The sequence below is a fragment of the Podarcis raffonei genome, chromosome 18 (assembly GCF_027172205.1).
Source record: "Podarcis raffonei isolate rPodRaf1 chromosome 18, rPodRaf1.pri, whole genome shotgun sequence".
Taxonomy (NCBI): domain Eukaryota; kingdom Metazoa; phylum Chordata; class Lepidosauria; order Squamata; family Lacertidae; genus Podarcis; species Podarcis raffonei.
The window spans coordinates 832,021-854,440 of NC_070619.1; the positions used below are offsets into that span (position 1 = coordinate 832,021).

General features: G+C 46.3%; 1 protein-coding gene across 2 annotated transcripts; it reads right to left on the reverse strand.

The window, feature by feature from the left end:
• Nucleotides 1–131: 131 nt before the first annotated feature.
• On the reverse strand, nt 132–22,412 carry LOC128405634 (zona pellucida sperm-binding protein 4-like). 2 transcript variants are annotated; one of them, XM_053372453.1, is made up of 12 exons: nt 21,749–22,412; nt 20,283–20,404; nt 19,702–19,801; nt 16,493–16,648; nt 14,839–15,026; nt 13,980–14,077; nt 13,660–13,787; nt 11,940–12,129; nt 9,780–9,927; nt 1,164–1,251; nt 912–1,025; nt 132–317 (listed from the first exon to the last, which is right to left on the reverse strand). In XM_053372453.1, exons 1-12 carry the CDS (start codon nt 21,921–21,923, stop codon nt 157–159), a joined length of 1,668 nt encoding a protein of 555 aa, XP_053228428.1. In that variant the 5' UTR covers nt 21,924–22,412; the 3' UTR covers nt 132–156. The 2 variants fall into 2 exon arrangements, with proteins under 2 accessions (XP_053228428.1, XP_053228429.1); XM_053372454.1 differs by lacking the exons at nt 19,702–19,801; nt 20,283–20,404; nt 21,749–22,412 and adding an exon at nt 18,772–18,994.
• Nucleotides 22,413–22,420: the final 8 nt, after the last annotated feature.

A 22,420-nucleotide genomic window follows, 5' to 3' on the forward strand; every position in this document is an offset into this window, starting at 1 on the left:
CTTATGACAAAATAGCCTGTATTCCCAGCCAAGGCAAAAGGGTGAAGAGGCAGACAGGCTCCCCAGACGCCGTGGGGTCAAGTGGGACAGGCAGGGAGGCTGGCCGGCCCAGGGAAGACAGGAGCCAAGCCTTTTCTCTCTCAATTTTATTTCCTCTCACGCATAAGGAAGGCTTTGGCCTCCCACAGCCGCCTGGTGTTTCTTCAGGGCGACGACTGAGAACATCCCCACGGCCAGAACGGCCACCAGGCCGGCCACCAGGAAGAGGACGTTGTCCCACTGCATCAAGGTCGAAGGGTAGAGGGATTTGGGGGACACTAAGAGAAAGAGAGAGAAATGTAGAATTAACAGTAACCCCAAAGAGGCAGGGTTAAGAGAGAGATTTGGGCTGCAGACACATTCAGCAGCTTAAAAACTTCAGTTGGTAGCATGCAAGGCTCTTAATCCCAGGGTTGTGGGTTCGAGTCATGTGTTGGGCAAATGATTTCTTTCTTTATAAAAAGTTTATTGGAGGTTTTTTAACATATTGAGCACTAAAATCCAAACACATTCATAATAAAAAGCAGTATGTCAAAAAGTTAATAACGAAGAAATAGAAGATCTCCAGATAGACGCCCTGTTCTTCTGGCTGAATCGGGCATCTAGCCCCAAAGAGGATGCCACTTAATTCCTGAGCACGTGCAAAGTGAAGGCTAGGAATGCATGAGCCGGGGCGGTTTATAGGGCTGGAGACTCCCAGGGTCTCTCCCCAGAGGCCACTTGTGTCCTTTTTTATATGGAATATTATTTTATTCTTTTTCGCAAAGAGGCTGCTGATAGCCTGACCAAGTAAAAGCTTTTTCTAGCATCATGACTGGTGGGGGACAACTGAATAAAATCTACTCCCCCCCAAATTTTGCCTCCCGCGTTACCTTCGTGAACAACTGTGTCCGCGTCCTTGTGAGAGAAGTTCACGGGGCCGTCTGATGTCACCAGGGTCAGCCACTTCTCAGGGAGACGGCGCTGCCCAGACGATGCTCTGCGACCTGGAGGTGGGAGAAAGACATTGGGGGGGTTCAGGGTGGGGGAAGCACCTGGACGACAGCCGTGCAACGATCCCCCACTACGTGGCCTGGCCCTGCCCCCAAATCCCCCCACAGCCTCAGAAATAAACGGGGACTCACTCCTGCCAAGAGGATTTGTGTTGCAGGAAATGCGGCAGCTCTCCAGGGCGGAGGGGGCGCAGGCGGAAGCGCTGCAGTGGAAGTAGACCTGGATTGGGGAAGCGGGGCAGAGAGAGAGATACGATACGGTAATCTTTATTGTCATTGTCCCATGCAGAACAATGAAATTGAAAAAATCTACATCAGACATTCAAAACCAACAAATCTGCTATCCCAACCTGGTTAGCCCCCTAAAAACTCTGATACCCCATAATTAAATACTATAAACTCCCACAGAGTCTACCTTACACTGCGTTTAAAACCAAAATCGCATTTGGAGACCTCCGGTCAGCGCCAGCGATTAATGGCGGGTTCCCTCTGAGCTCCGGAGGGAACCGGCTCTGCGAGGACTGGGTCTGGCCGCTGCGGCGAAGCGGGGACCCGAAGAAATCACAGGCGGTGAAGCCTGTGAACCCGGAGACTCGGCGGGCTCCATTTGCGCCCTCCCCTGCTGCGAAGGAGCCTTTTTAAAGGCTTCCGAATGGAACGGGGGTGAGTGGCGTGGAGCTGAGAGTCGTCTATCCTCTTCGCGGAGTGAAGCCGCAAGCCATGGTCGGAGAGCGCTGATTTCTTTCTGGACAATTGGAATTCAAAGCAACTACCCGTGAGTAGGAGTAAGCAAAATAATTGAAGAAAAATTTGAGTAAATTTGGCACCGAAACGGTAAAGGCATAAACAGGATGTCTGCCTTTCCGCCTTGTAAATAGATCAAAGCAAAGAGATTGTAAAGCCGTAACTTTGAAACACGTTTTTTAAAGATTAAAATCCAACACCAAAAAAGCGATCCCCCTCCTGTTTGCAGGAGTGGAGGGGAGAAATTTGAGCATCATTTACCTGCAAGGAAAGAGGGAAGTAAAGTTATATCTGCTGCCTCTAAAATCTGGGAACGGACTGCCTTTGACAGGGGAAGCTGATTAGTGGGAAGAGCTGTCAGCACGTTAAGGGCAAAGAACACTGATACTCTGTGAAAAAATACATTGTTTTTTGAACTGATCTGGACCAAAAAGTAACTTTTAAGGACATTGAAACTGTAGCTTTTTAAGGGATAATGACTGACGCTACACATCAGAGAAGGGCTTCAACATCCGGAGCAGCAGGCATAGTAGGAGCTGCTGCTTCGCAAGTTAAGCCAAAAGCCATGTCATCAGAAGACTTATTGGCTCAGGCACTTGGTAAAATTAATGCATCTCTGGAAAACTTAGCTAAACAGGTTGCAGAGACAAATAAACAAGTAGCTGAGGCCTCAGCAAAAATTGATTTGAACACCACAAGTATAAATGAACTGGGAAAGAAGGTGAATTCTAATACACAGTCTATTGAAAAATTATTGGAGGAATCGGCCTCGACTCGGAAGTTAGCTGAGGAAGCTAAGGAAATTGCAACCGCTGTCCAAGAGAAGATACCACCGGTATATAAGAAACTTGAGGATCATGATTTGACATTGTCTATGATTGAATTACAAGGGAAAGAGAGGAATTTAAGACTCAGAGCAGTACCGGAAAGTGAGAAAGACAATTTGGCAGACTTCCTCACAAAGGAATTTGTAGATTTTTGGCAACAGGACCTGGGGAAGGAAGAGTTTAAGATAGTGAGTGCATTTAGGCTTGGTAGAAGGCATAGAAAGAACAAAGCAAGAGATTGTTTGATTACCTTAAGAACAAAAGAAGAAAGAGACAAAATTTTAAATTTGCACTATCAAAGAACTTTGGAAATTGAAGATTCATTTGTGGAGATCTTCAAGGATATACCCAAACATATTTTGGACGTAAGGGCCCACTACAGAGATCTTGTTGGTTTACTGAGAAGAAACAGAATACTTTTTAGATGGGAATTTCCCCAAGGCCTATCTTTCAAATATAAAGGAAGAAAAATAAGAATAAGGACAGTGATTGATAAAGACAAATTTTTGAATGATCACGAGGAGGACTTACAGAAGGAAGTGGAAGCTGGAGAGGAACCAACTGCATCAGGAAAAGGAATTGCAGACATAGCAAATTTATCATTCGGACTTTTTGGCCCAGGGAAAGACATACCACCGACAGAAGAAGAACAACAACTAGGGGCAGTCGGAGGGAAGAATAAGTAACTCATCATGGCTCTGCAACTTCTAAGTTGGAATTGTAATGGACTTAACTCCCCTCAAAAGAGAAAAGGTGTTTTTCATATATTAAGAAAAGAACAATTGGACTTGATTTGTCTACAGGAAACACATGTAATGAGGTTACACAGGAAAATACTTATCAATAAGAGACTGGGATAAGAATTTATTTTGTCTGATAAGGTCAAAAAGAGAGGAGTGGTGATATATGCAAAGGAGAAATTCTCACCGAAACTAATCTTTAAAGATGAACAAGGAAGATATTTGGCTATTGAAATTCAATTTCAAGGAGAGAAATTTTTGATTGTAGGGGTGTATGCACCGAACGAGGGGAAATCTGATTTTTTTAAGAAGTTGCATGAGGTTCTTTTGGACTATATGGACTATAATATAATCTTGATGGGGGACATTTTGTATTTGTATTGAATTTTATTACGGCCATTGGCCCATCACACGACAGTTTCCCATACCAACATAATGTACTTAAACCTCCAAATTTAAAACCGTCAAAACTTACAAAAAACAGACAAGAACCAAAGCAAAACAAAAACAAAAGACCAACATCATACATTACAGTAAATTTGTAACATAAACATCACCCTCTACTCATAAATTAGTAGAAGACATCAATGGTGATATCACCTAATTACATCCTAAAACATAGATCATAGTTTAAAGGGATTATCCGAGCCGCACAGGAGTCCGTTTCTCTTCTTTAGGGATAGAACGCTGATCAAGAATCTGGCAACCATGAGTGATCTTAGGGGGTAATCATCATTTAATAGATATCTCAGTTTGGCTTCATTCGTATCATCGGCAATTCCCTTTAGATATTGAGCAAGAAACTTGCTCCTGGCCGATGAGTGAAATGCACAATCAAAAATTATGTGATGCAACGATTCCGGTGCCCCACAATTACAATCACATAAGAGCGATATCTGTCCATTGGAGAATCTATTTCTCAGCACGTTCGATGGGAAGGTGTTGAATCTTGCCTTTACAAAGGCATATCTATGAGCCGAAGAAGTTAAGGAATTCAAATAGTTTGGGAGCCTTAAGAGGGGTAATAAACCAAGGTTTAGAGGTGAGCAGGTACCATTGCCCAAGACCATTTTCTGCTGCAAGTCCATCTCCTCTAATTTATAGGTTACTGTTCTTTTAGCTGGAACTATATCCTGCTCTAGTAATTTGGATGGGGAGATTCCCATTGCCGTAATTTTCAGTTGTAAATTTTTTACCCATGGGCTCTGGAAATCATCTCTCCACATACATTGTATCAAGTACAAGTTTGGGAGATTGTGCCATAGAGATAACCAGTGACAAAGTATGTGCTTCCACAGAGCGTTTTCCAGGGATACAATATTAAGTTCCAGGCGTAGCGCTGTATTACTTACACAGTTGGCCAGTTTCAATATCCCTCTTAAAAACTGATTTTGAATAACCTCTAGGTGGGATAAGTTGACAAAAGTCCCCCAAATTGAGATGGCATAAGCAATTGTCGGGATCACCTTGGCCTTGAAGACTTTCAATGCCGATGGGATATGAAGGGCCCCATCGGTGAAGAAAAATCGCAAGATCGCCAAGGAGATAGCTTTGGCTCTATTTGTAACATAGGCTACATGGGCCTTCCATCTAAGGTTATGTTGTAACCAAACTCCCAAGTATTGGAATCTATAGACTTGTTCGATGACTCTCCCATCAATTCTCCAATTATGGAGTTTCCGGCTCTTTGAGAAAATTAGAATTTTAGATTTCTCATAATTAATTGTAAGGTAATTTGCGTTACAATATGATCCAAAAAAATTTAAGGCCCTCATAAGACCTACTCTAGAAAAAGAAAGGATGACTGCGTCATCCGCATATAGTAACAAAGGGCAGCGATAAAGTGCTAGGCGGGGTGATGATGGGGGACATGAATGGAGTTGTATCTACAAATATGGATAAGGCACAAAAACAGGTAGTCACCAAAGATGGTAGACTACCAAAAACTTTCTTTGAATTGACTGACAATATGGACTTGATTGACATCTGGAGAACTAAGAACCCCCTGGGGAGAGTGGGAACTTTCTTCTCTGAAGCTAAGATGACATGGACTAGAATTGACCAAATCTGGATTACAAGAGGAATGGCACCAAAGATAAAGAAAGTGGAAATCTGCCCTAAAACTTGCTCAGACCATAATGCTGTAAAGATGGAGATGAAGCAAATAACACCCGGTTCCTTTAGATGGAGGATGAATGACACTTTATTTAGAGATGAAGAAGTATATAAAAAGGCCCAAAAAACTTTGAGAGACTATTTTGAAATAAATATGACTACTAATGTTGAAAAAAGAGTAATCTGGGATGCAAGTAAAGCTGTGATGAGAGGGTTCCTGATTCAACAGAATGCAATAAAAAAGAGAAGCCGAAATGAGAAAAAGGATAAAATTTTGGAAAAAATAAAAGAAGGAGAGAAAAAACTGAGAGTAAAGCCAAAGTCGCAGGAGATCTTGAAAGAAATAAAGCTATATCAAGTACAATATATGGAATTGATGAATCAGGAAATAGAATGGAAAATTAAACAAATGAGACAAAAGACATTTGAATCAGCGAACAAATGTGGGAAACTACTGGCTTGACAATTGAAAAAAAGACAAAAATTAAATACTATTACAAATTTAGAAGTAGAAGAAAAAGACATACATAATCCAACTGAGATTAGAAATTGCTTCCAGAAGCATTTTAAACAATTATATGTACAAGGGCCACAGAATGAAATGGACATTGATCGATTTTTGAAGATAAATGGATTACAAAAAATCTCACAAGAGAGTAAATTAATGTTGAATTGTAAAATATCTGACCAGGAGATAGAAGGTGCCATTCAAAATATGCAACTAGGCAAGTCTCCAGGACCGGATGGGTTGACTTCCAGATACTACAGATCTTTGAAAGAGTGGTTATTACAACCTTTGAAGGAAGTCTGTAATGAAATTTTGGAAGGGAAAAGGGCGCCAGAATCGTGAGCTAAACAGTATAAATTGAGAGCATTTGCAGATGACCTAGTTTTGACACTACAGGAGCCAGAATCTAGTACTAAAAGAGTTTTAGAATTAATTCAAGAATTTGGTCAGGTTGCAGGGTTCAAATTGAACAAGTTAAAAACTAAGGTTCTTGAGAAAAACTTAACACCGATTGAAAGAGAGAAGTTTCAGAATGAAACAGGACTGACTGTGGTTAAGAAAGTGAAATACTTGGGAATTAATATGACAGGTAAAAATGGGAATTTGTTTAAAGATAACTATGAAAAATGTTGGATGGAAGTGAAAAAAGATTTAGAAATTTAGTCAAGTTTGAAACTTTCCTTGTTGGGTCGAATTGCAGTTATAAAGATGAATGTATTGCCTAGAATGTTGTTTTTGTTTCAAACACTGCAAATTTTGGACAAAATGGATTGTTTCAAGAAGTGGCAGAAAGACATTTCTAAATTTGTCTGGCAGGGCAAGAAGCCCAGAATAAAATTCAAGATATTAACTGATGTAAAGGAAAGGGGTGGATTTGCCCTGCCAGACTTTAAACTTTACTATGAATCAGCAGCATTCTGCTGGTTGAAAGAGTGGCTGCTTCTTGAGAACACAGACATTTTGGATTTAGAAGGTTTTAATAATGTGTTTGGGTGGCATGCATATTTGTGGTACGACAAGGTTAAAGCACATAAGGCATTTAAAAACCATATTGTCAGGAAAGCATTGTTTAACGTTTGGATAAGATACAAGGATTTACTAGAAAATAAAACCCCAAGGTGGTTGTCACCAATGGAGGCTAAGGCTCAGAAAAAAATTAACATGGAGGCCAAATGGCCAAAATATTGGGAAATTTTGGAGCAAGAAGGGGACAGATTGAAATTGCAGAGTTTTGAGAAATTAAAAGATAAAGTGCAAGACTGGCTTCATTATTATCAGATAATGGAGGCTTACAATTTGGATAAGAAAATTGGCTTCCAGGTGGAAAAATCTAAATTGGAAACAGAACTGTTAGAACCCAAAACTAAGACTTTGTCAAAAATGTATAATTTGCTGTTGAAATGGAATACTCAGGATGAGACGGTTAAATCTGCTATGATTAAATGGGCACAAGACGTTGGACATAATATTATGTTTGCTGACTGGGAACAGTTATGGACCACAGGTATGAAGTTTACGGCATGTAATGCCTTAAGAGAGAATATTATGAAAATGATATACAGGTGGTACATGACCCCAGTCAAGCTTGTAAAAATCTATCATTTGCCCGATAATAAATGTTGGAAATGTAAGGAAACCGAAGGTACATTCTTTCACCTTTGGTGGACGTGCCCTAAGATTAAGGCTTTCTGGGAAATGATATATAATGAATTGAAAAAGGTATTTAAATATACCTTCTTGAAGAAACCAGAGGCCTTTCTCTTGGGCATGGTTGGCCAATTGGTGCCAAAGAAGGACAGAACGTTTTTTATGTATGCTACAACAGCAGCAAGAATACTTATTGCAAAGTATTGGAAGACGCAAGATTTACCCACTCTGGAAGAATGGCAGATGAAGATGATCGACTGTATGGGATTGGCAGAAATGACTGGCAGAATCCGTGACCAGGGAGAAGAGTCGGCGGAAGAAGATTGGAAGAAATTTAAGGACTATTTACAGAAATATTGTAAAATTAAAGAATGTTGAATGATGATGGATTGAAACTAAGGGGTTTCCAGCTGCAATGTTTTGAGATAAGGATTTGCTGAGTAAATAATTTGAATTGGAATACAAGAAGGGGAGGTATGAGGAGGTCAGGGAAATATGTCATTGAAAATTAAGTATTGAGAACTGTATGTGTTTTTAAATTTTTTTGCTTTTTTCTTTTTGTTTGTATAAAATTGGAAACTTAATAAATATCTTTATAAAAAATAAAAAATAAAACCAAAATCGCATTTGGATAGAAACTGTTTCTCAGGCGGCTAGTCCTAGTCTTTATAACCCTGGACCTTCTTCCAGAAAGCAGAAGCTGAAAAAGATCATTTCCGGGGTGCGCACTATCCTGCGCTATCTCTGCAGCTTTCTTATGGCACCTGGAAACATAGATTTGATCCAAGATGGAAAGAGTGCACCCAATTACTCTCTCCGCAGTCTTTACAACCCTGGACAGCATTGTTTTTTCCCCTGACTGTGCTGCTCCCAAACCACACACGCAGACCATAAGTTAATACACTCTCAACAGTCCAATGGTAAAATGCCATCAACAAGTCCTTTGAGAGATTATTTTTCCAGAGGATTCTCAGACAATATAACCTCTGCTGTGCTCTCTTCATCAGGTCTTTGCTGTTTTCTCCCCAGGTTAGGTCAAAGAGAGTGATGGTTTAGGGGCAGCCGCAGGGGGAAACCGAGGCAAGTTCAAAGCGAGTCTCCCAGCCCCCCGGTTGGGGTCAGAAGGTTGTGTGCAGAGCTGAAGGACTCCTGCAAAAACACTGCAGACCCCACACCTCTGCCCCACAGACCCTCTTTGTGGAGGCGCTGCATTGGCAAATGGGGCAACTGCAAGCGCACTCCAAGGGTGACCCACACCCATTTTTAGAAGCCTAATAAACAGCTGCACAAAGCTTTCTGTTGAGCACTTCAGCACTGAGGTGCAGAGGCAGCCGCCCCCCCCCCCCAGCAATAGGAAAATAAATTTCCATTTTGGGGCATATTAATAATGATAATTTTGGGCAGCTTCCAACAACTTAAAACACAGTATTTTATAAAGCAAAATTTCTCCTAATGGACGCCGTTTTGCAAAACTGCTTCCCCTTAATGCAGCGGTTCCCAAATGTTTTTCCTCTGGCGACTCTTTAAGAATAAAAATTTACACATTATTTTTGCCGACAAGAAATGCATTAGGAAACACAGCCAGGATTGCCCTTGGTATCTCTTGATTGCTCTTGTTCTCATTTCAAAAAGATATCTATTCATATTGTGCAAATACATTTATTTTTTTATACTATACTTAAATTAGTTAATGCTTCTCTGTGTTTTTTGATGTATTGTTGGGAGCTGCCCAGAGTGGGTGGGGCAGCTGTCAGGCGGGCGGAATAAAAATGAAAAGGAAATCAATTATTATCCTCCTCCTTTTCCCACCACACTGGCCATCTTCTCCTGCCACACCAGGGGGGCCCTCCACACCCTTTGAGAAACCATTTGGGGGTAACACACGTTACCCCTACTTTTTGCAATTTGGCATCTTTGGCGAGAGAAGTGCACTGCAGGATCTGCAGAGATCCAAAGTTCAACAGAACGGCTCCACGTTTGGGTTGGTGCTTCTGCCAGCAGACTGGGCTTTAAGTGCAAATTGCCTCAGAATTCTCAGGTGTGTGTGCGCACGCGCACACACACACACACACACACACACACACACATGAACCCCCCCCCAAACCTTAGATCTCTCTTTGCAGGGAAGGTCAGCTCCACCCCCGCAACCCACTGCGGAAGACTTTACCTGCCCAGACAGCACCCGCTGGGAAGCGCCATCCACAAATGTGAAAGTGCTGACCACAAAGCGCTGGTAGTGCGTTGGAAAGGGAAGCCCAGAGTCGGCCCCGATGGGCACCAGCTGCGTCCGGTAGTTGTCTCCCTTGTAGGGGCACCTGAGGCAGAGCAAGAGGGATTGGCGGTCTTGAGATTGCCTGGCTAGAAGAGACTGGGCACATCAGAATGGACTCCTTTCGCATCGAGGCCCATCGGACATCGCCCAAAACTTTCCTTGCAGAACTTTGAGCAGAAACCCCAAAAGTGCCTAGCAATACTGTAGTTCCGTCAGCATTTCAACAGGACTGAGGTCAAAACTTTGTCTCACCTTCGTTGCAGCCGGGAGGGGGGGGAGAAAGATTCCAGGCACCGCCCTTCCAGCAGCTAGAAATCCCCCAGGCGCCAGGCGCGTTTTGCAACTGATGTGGGTCCAATTGCGACCCTGTGGAGATCTCTGGGCGCCAGGTTGGCAACTGGCCTCTCCGGCTTCCTTAAGCAGGTCAACAGAAGAGCTCACTGACTGCATTTATATCCCACTTTTTTCTTCCAGAGAGTCCATGGTTCACTCCCTTCCTCAGTTAATCCCCACAACGACCCTGTGAGGTAGGTGAAGAGGCCACGACTGACGCCAGGTTCCCCCAGCAAGCTTCATGACGGAGTGGGGATTTGAACCCTGATCTCCCAGGTCCTCATCCAACACTCTCACCACTACACCCCACTGCCTTCCAAGAGTCCTTCTGCTAGGGGGAAGTTCTATAAATTAAGCCAGTAAATAAATATAGGGAAAGCAAAATGTCCCTGAGAGAAAGATCTGAAATATTTTCCTTGAAGCCAGAATTTGTTTAATTCTGGATAGTTTCATATGATGATCTAATGTGCTGCAAATCGCTTTGAGACTGTTTTCTTCTTTAAAATATAAAACAGGATTAAGAATAATAATAGATTACAAATTTGTGTGATCCACTACAATGGGTTCTGGAGACGTAATATGAGGATTCAGTATGAACAACTAGGCCATCAATATATGGTGCTACCACCAGAAGACTAGAAAACTGGGCAAAGAGATAAATAGTAAGTTTTCTAAATAATAATAAATTCCACAGGAAAAAAGGTGCCTAGACATTCCACTGTGGTGACCACAACTTGTGTTTCAGGTGCCGTTTGGTGATTAGCTTATATATCTGAGTTTCTAACGCTGATCCACAGCCTCCCCTGTGATCTAAGGTTAAAGACTCACAGATTAGCCTGCAGAGAACAACCAAAGCTGATTATCAACCCACTTAGGAGCCCAGAGACCTTAATATCGCCCCACAGAAAATCCCCACGTTAAAGCCTCCAGCAACGCACAACCGGGCATTCTCCATTTCAGTGGGAATCAAACAATTCTAAAATAAAACGGTAAGTATAAAAATTATACTTAGCGAGAGGGTTGGGTAGCCAGCGCAGCCAGAAAGCCACCATGAGACCCTTTTGGCCTGAGGTTTCATGGAAAGGAAGCCGAGCAGCTAGTTCTAGTGTTAGTGATGACCTTTAAAGCCCTAAACCAGGCAGAGGCAAACTCGGCCCTCCAGATGTTTTGGGACTACAACTCCCAGCATCCCTAGCTAACAGGACCAGTGGTCAGGGATGATGGGAGTTGTAGTCCCAAAACATCTGGAGGGCCGAGTTTGCCTATGCTTGCTCTAAAAAGGAGAGTCTCCACCCCCTTTGTTCAGCCAAGACACCGAGGTCCTCCTCTGAGGGTCTTCTGCTGATTCCCTCACTGCAAGAAATGAGGTCACAGGGAACCAGGCAGAGGGCCTTCTCGGTGGTGGCGCCCGCCCTGTGGAATGCCCTCCCATCAGATGTCAAGGAAATAAGCAAGTATCTGACTTTTAGAAGACATCTGAAGGCAGCCCTGTTTAGGGAAGTTTTTAGTGTTTTGATGTTTTATTCTGTTTTTAATCTTTTGGGAGCTGCCCAGAGTGGCTGGGGAAACCCAGATGGATGGGCGGAGTATAAATAATAAAATGTTATTATTTAACTAGAAGCTGGAGTCTTTCTGGAAAACCGAACCGGCTCACCACAAACACCCCTCCGCCTGTTTTCGTTACCCCGTAAGCCTCCGCCCCTGTGCCCAGCCAGCACTGACCCATCCTCCAGCAGCAGCCACTGTGGTTTCTGCAAGGGGTTTGTGCTGGGGGTGGCCCAGCAGTCATGCAAGACCAGGACTAGGGCTGGATCCGTCCTGGCAAGGAGACGCACTTCGACATGGACCGGGGCTCGCAGGACCTTCACCACGGGGTAGTCCAGGCCGGAGTAATAGGAGGAATACGTGGCATCTGGGGAGGGAAAGAAGTTGGAAAAATTACTGGATGGAGAAAAGGTTCCCTTCTCCGCCTCTGGAGAGACCCGAACTCAGGGGCATCCAAGGAAGCTGGGAGTTTCAGGAAGTCCTCCTTCCTGCAGCGCAGAGTTTGGAACTCCCTGCCACAGGAGGTGGTGATGGTTCAGTCGGGAGAGCAGGAGACTCTCAGGGTTGTGGGTTTGAGCCCCATGTTGGGCAAAAATATTCCTGCCTTGCAGAGGGTTGGGCTGGATGACCCTCGGGGTCCCGTCCGTCTCCACAATCCTATGATTCTGCTGGGCACGGAAAGTGGATTGAGGAAAGCTTCCCTCCCTCTCTTGCAAGACTAGAACTCGTGGACAAGCCAGTGGAGCTGAATGCTATCAGGACGGATAAAAGGAAGGACTTCTTAGTTAAGCTGTGGAACTCCCTGCCACAGACGATAGGGATGACCTGGATGGTTTTAAAATGTGGATTCATGGAGGAGGAGGCGGCGGCTATGGAGGGTTACTAGCAAGGATGGCTTATTCTGCCTTCGCAGTTGGAGGCCTCCATTTTTCCGAAAACCATTTACTCAGATCCTGCTTGCAGGCTTCCAGCTGGGGCATCTGGTTGGCCACTTGAGCAGAGGATGCCGGGCCAGACGGGCCCCCCTTTGCCCAACCCAGCTGCAAGGGTCTTCGAATGCCCTAATGGAACCTCCAGCTCCAGAGACAGTCTATCTAGACTCCCCAGTTCTCTGGGGCACTTGGCCCCTGTGAGAACAGGATGGGCCCCCTTGGGCCTGATCCAGCTCTTCTTACGTGCAGTTTACGTTCAAGACCGGGAGGAAGGATCCTGTCCCACCAGCAGGGGGCAAATAGGGCCCTCTGCTCCCCAGCCAACGAGGGGTAGACCCTTTCCTCCTGACTTAAAATTTATGGTGGGTTTGAGAAATTGATTTTAAAGTTTCACAGATTTTATCTGAGATTGCATTGTGCGTATCTGTTTGGAGGCTTTAAAAACTGGCTGGATGATTCCATAATTATAAGAATCTGGTATAATCTTAGAAGGTGGTGCATTTTTAGAAGCAAGACTCTTTTGAATATATTTATTTCAAGGATCCACACCCCCTTCTTCAGCCAAAAAGCCTCCCAGAGCTGCTAGAAATTGTTCAGCTTGCTTGTGCATTTTTTGATGCTGCATTTATCAATTATGACTACTTTTGTTATGCTGCAGTTATTTGTCTCACATTCTAAGCCACCTGGAGCATGGTTTGAACTGTGGAAAGGTGGCATAGAAATAGAAACAGGTATGCCATAAGATCAAGATAGTCCCTACTTGCAAGCTTATGATCTCACCCCCCCCCCCAAAGTGCAGCACACAAGGAAAGAGGGAGAGGGAGGGAAGAGGAAAACTTCTGAGTTTGCTGCCACATCCCTGAGCCAAGACCCTCTCCCAGCACAGGGGCAGCAGAGACCCCACGAGAGCCAATGGTGCTTTATTGGGGCTCCCCACTCCAGCCCCCCCAAACCAGCCCCCTCACCTCGTGCCAGCCTCATATCCAGCGTTAGGGGTCCTTGCTCGGCGACCCCGGCTGGCGGAGGCGGAGTGGCAATCTGGACGCCGACCGGGAGAGAATCCTCTGCAGAGTAGCTGCAGCGGACGGTCAGCCTGCCAGAGAGCAAGGGAATCATTGGGGGTTTTGTACTTTTATTTATTTATTATTATTATTGAAGAGTCTAGTCCTCCTTGTTCCAAGGGGAGGACACAGGAATAAGGAGCACCAAGCCTTCTGCATGCCAAGCAGGCGCTCCGGCCCTCGCCTCCCGACTGTTCTGCTGCACCGGCTTCCCCGCTTCCTACCTGAAGTCGCTGTCGCGGGTGATGGAGCCCGACGGGGACGCCAAGACCTGCCTGTCTGCCACCAGCTCATTCTCATACACGTGTCGGCTGCCGGATTCCTGGGCAGAGAAAGGAAGGCCATTGGTGGGGGGAAGGAAGGCCTGCAGGGGAGGGACGACATATAAACACAGCCCTTTCCCCAGCCGCCAAAAAGACCCGGCCGCCTAGAGACAGGCCTGCTTTCCTGCGGTCCCCCTCCTGTTTATCGGCAAGGAACAGCCACAGACACTCAGAAAACATCAGAAGGCAGCCCTGGGCAAGGAAGGTGTCTTTGGCTTCTTCTATTCTGTGGGAAGCTGCCCCAAGTGGCTGGGCAAGCGGGAATTTCAGTATTATATACGTTTGTATACCGCCCTAAACCCATAGATCTCAGGGTGGTGAACAACATGAATTTGTTTCGTTCCCAGTTGTTCCATTTCGATGTTTTCAAGTGTTGCAAACCGCTTTGAGATTTATTTCTTTAAAATATAAAGCAGTATAGAAATTGAATGCATAAGAATAAGCCAGTCTGATTGGTGGGGTACACTGAATACAATTATTATGATTATCATTAGCCGCTGGATTTGTAACTTTGCAAAATAGTGGCTTCATCGCCTAGGCGAGCCAAGGGTCTGATTCTGTACCCCACAGCCTCCCAAGTCCCTGTTTAAATCTCTCCCCCCCCATCCATGAGGTCTAGAAGCTTTCTTTTGTTTTAGGGAAGCAGCGCCTTCCTCTGCTCCCCAAAGCATCTCTGCCCACAGAGAGAAGCGGAAGAGAGCAACAAGCGCAGTGTCGTTCTGGCTGGATGGCAACACCCGTGTGTCGCCCCACCCGTTACCTGGAAGGTGGTCCCGCAGGCGGACAGCGGGAACTGGAAGAAGACGAAGCCGTTGTTCCTGGAGGCCGGGGCACAGCGCTCCCCCTGACCGCTGGCCAGGCGCACAGAGCCCAAGCGGAGGGGGGGGCGTGTGGCGTGGCGGGAGAGCGCAATGGAGAAGTGGCCGTCCGGGGTGCAGCGGGCAGTCACTGGCGGGCAGAGCGGGAAGAGAGGAAGGGAACCTTCAGAATCAAGCAGAATCAATCTCTTTCTGCATGCAACCACGGCAGCACAAATGGTGTCCGTGAATAAATGGAGGGCACAACACCGACAAAGGAGGAATAGCAGATGGAATTAACAGAATATATAGAAGTGGCTAGTAGAATAAGATGAAAGAATTCTCAAGGAAGACTGGAAATGTCATGCAGAATATTTGAAAAATCATTGTAGACATATTAAAACATTAACAGGATTAGGATAAATTCAGCACTAAGCTATGAAGAAATAAATAATAATAATAATAATATTTATACCCCGCCCATCTGGCTGGGTTTCCCCAGCCACTCTGGGTGGCTTCCAACAGAATATTAAAATACAATAGTCTATTAAACATTAAAAGCTTCCCTAAACTGGGCTGCCTTCAGATGTCTTCTGAAAGTCTGGTAGTTGTAAAACAGAGAGAGAGAGAGAGAGAGAGAGAGAGAGAGAATATGGAATAATTAGAATATGCAGCGGTAAAAGGTTAGTCAAATGATCAATGGAAGGGGAAGGGAAGTTGATAATGAAGGTAAGGTTTGTATTTGGTAAAATATTGTGCAAATTTGTAAAATTGATAATGATAATTTGGTTGCTTTTTTAAAATTCAGAACAGATCCCCAAGATTATGGCACGGCAGGGGGTTGGGATAGATGACCCCTGGTGTCCTCTCTGGCTCATATCACAAGAGAAGTCACCAGTTAATCCCTGCAAAAGGCTCGGTTCTTTGCGATGGAGGAACAGTCGCAGCATTGGGGGCTTCTTTGTGGAGAGAAAAGGCAAAGGGATTATAATAAACAATACAATTTTCATTATTTATACCCTGCCCACTCCAAAGATTATACAAGGACAAAACATTATACAGTACAATTATGCAGCAGACAGAGAATAGATTCCCCCCCCCTCTTGCAAGACTAGAACTCGTGGCCAGAGAAGGAAGCCGGACGCTGGAAGATTCAAAGATCTTCTTCAAGCAATGCAAACTGTGGAACTCCCTGCCACAGGAGGAAACGATGGTCGCCAGGCTCAAGAGCAGAAGAGTCTGCTGGATCAGGCCCACGGGGGCCCATCTAGTGCTGCCTCCTGCCCCCACAGGGGTCAGCCTGATGCCCCCATGAAAAATGGGCAAGAAGGAGCAGCGTGTAAGAGCAGCACTCTCCCCTCCCCAGCGGCTGGAGAAATTGCTGGAGGAGGGAAAGGCCTTGGAGCAAAGGGTGGAGCTCAGGGATGTCCAAGGAAGATTTGGGACAGGAAAAAAAGGACTTCTTCAAGCAGCACAGTTGAACTGCGGAACTCCCTGCCACAGGAGGCCGCAATGGCCACCAGGAAATTCCTCTTCGTTGCACAGCTGCGAGTTCAAGTGTCGCAAGAGAGGGGGGAAATCTTTCCCGGCTCAGCAGGACCCCCAAACCCAACGCACCTTTTTTGGCGTAATAGCAAGGCACCCCCCTCTCTGTCGGGTTGTAGCAGCATCCTAGGCCCACACACTCCGCCTGCTGCACTTGGTGGGGGCCGCAAGGGAGCCTGTCGGGGGCCGGGACGGACGAGCAGTGGCTGGCGCTCGGGGTATCCAGAGCTGGAAGGAGAGAGGGAGCTAAGTCGAGGCAGGTGGCATTAAGGTGAAAGGTCAACCTTCCGGGTTTATTTTATTTTTAAGATTAGTTGGGTTGTTGTTGTTAATTAAATTTGTACACTCCCTTATCCCTGCAGGTCTCAGGTGGTTCATAAGATAAAATCACAAGATAAAAGCGTAAAATGCATAAAATGAGACCTGCAGGTACAGGGGGCGATACTAATTCAATTAATTGATTAATAATAAATAAAAGATAAGAACCAAACGCACAATCCCCCTTTGACAACATATTTTGAAAGGGCATTTGAGGAGAATTTGTGCCCCCTACCCATGGGGCAGGTGGCTTAACCAGGCGCTGCAGCCACGCTACGTTTCCTGGATCTTGGGCGCCCTTTTCAAAAAGCTTGCTCATTTCGCAAGGATCCAGCGGCAATTGGCAGCCGTTTGGGTTTCACCAGCTTGGGGCGTCTTGCAGCTCAAAGCCAGTGAGGCGAACAGAATTTGTCTCTTACAATTGCATCCACAAAGACCCACAGAGTCTCTCTTGCAAAAAGTAAAATAAAATGAGAAAGACCCACCTCCACCCCAGCCTACTGGATGCATTTGGCAGAACCTAAAACACAAAACTCGATGTATTTCATTAAACTCCGAAGGATCTGTCTTTCTCAGGCAGTGCTGCCCCAGACAGAGGTATGGGAGGCAAATGATTTCATAGAATCATAGAGTTGGAAGAGACCACAAGGGCCATCGAGTCCAACCCCGTGCCAAGCAGGAAACACCATCAGAGCACTCCTGACATATGGTTGTCAAGCCTCTGCTTAAAGACCTCCAAAGAAGGAGACTCCACCACACTCCTTGGCAGCAAATTCCACTGTCGAACAGCTCTTACTGTCAGGAAGTTCTTCCTAATGTTTAGGTGGAATCTTCTTTCTTGTAGTTTGGATCCATTGCTCCATGTCCGCTTCTCTGGAGCAGCAGAAAACAACCTTTCTCCCTCCTCTATGTGACATCCTTTTATATATTTGAACATGGCTATCATATCACCCCTTAACCTCCTTTTCTCCAGGCTAAACATGCCCAGCTCCCTTAGCCGTTCCTCATAAGGCATCGTTTCCAGGCCTTTGACCATTTTGGTTGCCCTCCTCTGGACACGTTCCAGTTTGTCAGTGTCCTTCTTGAACTGTGGCGCCCAGAACTGGACACAGTACTCCAGGTGAGGTCTGACCAGAGCAGAATACAGTGGCACTATTACTTCCCTTGATCTAGATGCTATACTCCTATTGATGCAGCCCAGAACTGCATTGGCTTTTTTAGCTGCCGTGTCACACTGTTGGCTCATGTCAAGTTTGTGGTCAACCAAGACTCCTAGATCCTTTTCACATGTACTGCTCTCAAGCCAGGTGTCACCCATCACCCATTTAAGATGGACTTGATGACTATTACAGATAGGTAAAAGAGGATTGACTCTACTCAACTATTTTGAGGGCCAGGATATAATAATGGATAAAACTGGCACATTACAGGCGATGTGCAGGGAGAAGGGATGAGTGGATTTTGAAATGGAAGTTGGAAAAGCTATTGGATCTGGAGCAGCAACAGAGGGAGGGGAAAAGAAGAGAAAACTGGGGAGCAGTCAGCTCTTAAATTTGTATTAAACTTTTACTAATCTGGTGATAATTTGTTTAAAATTATGGAAAATCAATAAAAAATAATTAGCAAAAAGGAGTAATATTTCATTAAACTCCAAGCTATGGTGGTGCACAGGATGGTCTATTTACAGCACTATCCCATTGTTACAGAATTGTAGAGTTGGATGGGACCCTGAGGGTGATCCAATTCAACCCCCTGCAATGCAGGAATCTTTTGCCCAACTCGAACCCGTGACCTGGAGATTCAGAACCTCGTTTCAAGGAGAGAGGTTTGCTGCTTTTGGGGCAACCCCATGCCAAACCCAAAGTCCCTCTCTCCAGCTCTTTTGGGGCGCCTTCAAGGCAAGTGGCGGCACTCCTGCACTCACAAAGGACTAGAAACTTGAAAACTCCCCAGCTAGTTTTTCACTGGGCGGCTTTTGCCAATCTGGCAGCCGGGCGTTTCTGCGGGGAGCCACCTGGCGAGCGAAGCCTTACCCCAAAACAGCACCTGGGGGTCTGCCAGGCTTCCCTGCTTGCCCACGTCGCCCACCTTCGGAGCAAAGGCCAGAGCCCCGCAAGGCCCATGGGCCAGCAGGACAGTCGCCAAGAGGTCCAGGAGGAACATCCTGGCCAAGACCCTGAGGGAGAAATGGGGCCGGGTGCTTTTCTCTGGCAAGTCACCCCTGGCCCCCAATCAGGGCAGGCTTCTCCCACGGCAACCCCTGGCCCCCTTTATGAGCTCACCTGCCCCACAGGAGCTCAGCCCAGCCTCAGGCAGCAGACTGCAGAGGCAGCGGACTACAAGGCGCAGTAGCCTGGAAGAGGAGGAGCCTGAGGAGCCACAGCCAAGACAGGGGAGGTGCTGGGAGTTGTAGCACAGCATCCAGAGAGCACCAGGTTGAGGGGAAAGGGGAGCCAGCCATTTGGTTTGTCTGGATATTTGAAAGCTGCACTTTGAGAAGAACAGAGTGAGGGTTGTGTGTGTTATTTTGAATATTAGCATGTGGCACTTTGTGTTGTGTACACAAAACAACAGAAGCAGTAGCAGAAGCACCAGCAAAATACCCCCCAAAATCATGGGGCACAGGCCTGTCCGAATAGTCGCCAGGAATGGCTTCCCTGAAATAATCTTGGGAGCTGTAGTTCCTTCAGGGCGCTGAGATTGGTTAAGTGGCCTCTCGCCTCCTCCTAGAACTACCAATCCCAGAGCTCCCCGCAAAGAGGGCCTGACTGCTGAAGCCCTCAGGGTGGGGAAGAGGTCCTGGCAATGTTCAGCACCCTTGAACTACAGTTCCCAGGATTCTTTGGGGGGCACTGTGACACTTTACACCCATGGCACGGTCTTCTGGGCAGGGGAGTGACCCCAGCAGGGTCAGGAAGCCTCTGCCCCCAGAAACCCCCAAGGAAAGCCCTTCCACGGGGTACCTAGGAGAGGTTCGGGGCAGCTCAGCTCCTCTTTGTAGGAGGTCATCCGTCCATCCGCCGCCAGGCCTTCAATGTGGACGGTCGTCCGGTAGCGGGAATCCTAGTGGGGAGAGGATGTTGCCGTCATTATTTCATTTTTCTAGCTTTATAGAATCAGAGCTAGAAGGGGTCCCTGGAGGGTCATCCAGCAACTTCTTGCCCAACGTGGGCCTTGGACCCACAACCCTAAGATTAAGAGTCTCACGCTTTACCAACCATCAAGCGGAAGAACCAGGCTGTATTGTTTTCCAGCCCAAAAGAGCCCTGGGAACTTTAGTTTACCCCTAGAGAGTTACGGTTCCCAGTGCCCTCAAACTACAGTTCCCAGTATTTTAGTGGGGGGGGGGAATGTGCCTTAAGTGGCGTAGGGTTACTTAACCAAGCACTCCTCCTGCCCAGCCACGAAGCTCACAGGGCAACCACAACACGGCTCCCCCTTTCTCAGTCTGTCCTACTTCGCAGGGTTGTTGGGGGGGAGAGTTATGTATATGTTACTAGTTGGATGGTGGGACAGGGGGCAGGTGTGCAAGCCGAGACCTTACCTGCACTCTGGTGTAACACCCATCAAAGGCCACCCTCACCGCTACAGAGCCATCCGGATTGGGGAAGGCAGAAGTCCCACAGGTAGAGTCGTTCTTCAGAAGATGGGGGTTACCTTTGGGGTCTTATTTGGGGGAGGAGAGAAGAAGTTTTTGCCAAACAGGTTGTCGTTCCACAAATTATTACCCCAGCCCACAATCTAGCTTTACAATCGAGCCTGATGAACTCTGCAAAACCCAGAAGCTTGCTAGCTTATTTTAAGATACCCCAATATAGGGAATAACAAATGAGTGGATTTTGGGATTTCCTAGCAGCCAATGGGTGTGTGTGCTTCCTTTGCTTTGTTGCCCAGGGTGGGGTGTGTGTGTGTCTGTATTTCTTGGGGTGGGGTGTCCCTGGAGAAATACAGACCCTCCCACTTGGCGAGGAAGAGAGTGGTCCGCTCATTAAGAGATATATATTATGATATATTAATTATATATGAAAAATAATTTACTTTAAAGAATAAATGCTTCAGTGGAGGTTCAAATGGGCAGTTGTTGTTTTTCTATTAAAGAGGTTCCTGGGTCCTGGTTCTCATGGTCAGGATGCAAACCCAGTTTACTTGGGAGTAAGCACCACTAAGCTTAGCAGGATTTACTTCTGAGTAGACACCTGGGACTCTTTCCCTCCTGGTGTTTTATCTGCATTGCTGTTATTTATTACATTCAAGTTATTCCCCCCCCCCCAGCTGCTCTGCAAAGCAAGCCCTACTCAAGAGTAACCCCACTGGAATTAACAGACACTCGTTCCTGCATGCAGATGAACAGAGGACCTCCTCAAATATTTGCAGTAGTAGACCCTTTGGAAAACGGGCACAACCAATTTAGGACCATTGGTTCCAGTGAGGCTCCTCTGAGTAAGCCAAATATTGCCTCCGTCTGTCCCCAATTGCAGTGAAGCTGCTCACCCAAATACTCATTTCTGGAGCTAGTCCCTAAGGAGGCTTTAAAAAGCCTTGCAGGATGGACAAGCAAAGGGCAGAGTGCCAAATTACATTGTTGGAGAGCCATGACCCCCAGGGTCATCCATCCCAACCTCCTGCAGCGCAGAAATCACAGCGCAGGGCCCCTAATTTTGGGTGAATTAGACTAAGCAGTTTCAGTTGGATTTATGAGTTAATGGTCACCGTTTTGCACTATGCGGCGCACAGTACTATTGGAATAATGCTTTTTCTAAGGGTGGAGGGCCCTGGGGGCAAGTTGAGGGGACTAAGGGGACAGAGGGTCTCCAGAAGGTTCTGGAGCCACTGCTCTATAATTATTAATATATAATAATAAATACATTTGTACACCATTGTTGTTGTCCAGACCTTGCAAGAAGCTCAGACCAACCAGGCCCCCGCCCCCAGTTTGTGGGATTCTTGCAAAAGTGGGTTTAAAATTCTTCTTTCTTTGAAAAAAAGCTGAATTCCCGCCCCTTTACTCACCCAGCAGCCTTATAAGAGATGCGGAGACCTTCGGTTGGGGCAGCAGGAGGAAAGCGAGGCTCTGCTCGTCGCAGGTGGGCAAAGTGACTTGCCAAAAAGACCCCGCGGCGTCCGAGGGACCGACCAGGGTCCCCCCCAAAAGGAGGAGCAGCGCCCCCAAACCCCCAAAAGGCATTTTCCGGGGGATTTCACACAACCCAATGCTCCTCTCAGCTGCTAGTCCCGAGGGAGGATTTTAATAGCCCGAGGAGGAATCTGATTGGACGGGGAGTCTGGGTGGGTCTCCTGCCGGGAGAAAGGGCCCGATCCTGCGGCGCACGCAGCCCGGCGGGGAAGTTTTTCTTCGGTCTACTTTGCAGAAAAGCACTTTGCCTATGCTCCATTGTTGGGACCTCCGCACCTGCTGAGGGGCGCCCGTTCTCTGCACGTATTTAGGAGAACAGGCTTCCTCGGAGGCTTGCAGTCAGTGTTACTCAGAGTAGACCTATTGAAATTAGTGGATTGAAGTGAGTCAGCTGTTGAGTTCAGTGGTTCTACTCTGAGTATGACCAATGCAGGATGCAACTTTTGTCATTTTACACAAGAGCACCTTCCTTTAAAAAAGAAAGCACTCGTTGTCCATTCAGAAAGCACTCTGCACACGCTCAGGAGGCGCCCCTCCGGCCCACACCC

What these genes read in the sequence shown, in the direction of transcription:
- LOC128405634 (XM_053372453.1), bottom strand. Translation starts at nt 21,923, where the DNA reads ATGCCTTTTGGGGGTTTGGGGGCGCTGCTCCTCCTTTTGGGGGGGACC. An exon ending in CTGCCCCGAACCTCTCCTAG is followed by an intron (nt 16,649 to 19,701) that starts GTACCCCGTGGA and finishes CTCTCCTTCCAG; the next exon opens with CTCTGGATACCCCGAGCGCC. An exon ending in AGCGGGTGCTGTCTGGGCAG is followed by an intron (nt 1,252 to 9,779) that starts GTAAAGTCTTCC and finishes TCCCCAATCCAG; the next exon opens with GTCTACTTCCACTGCAGCGC.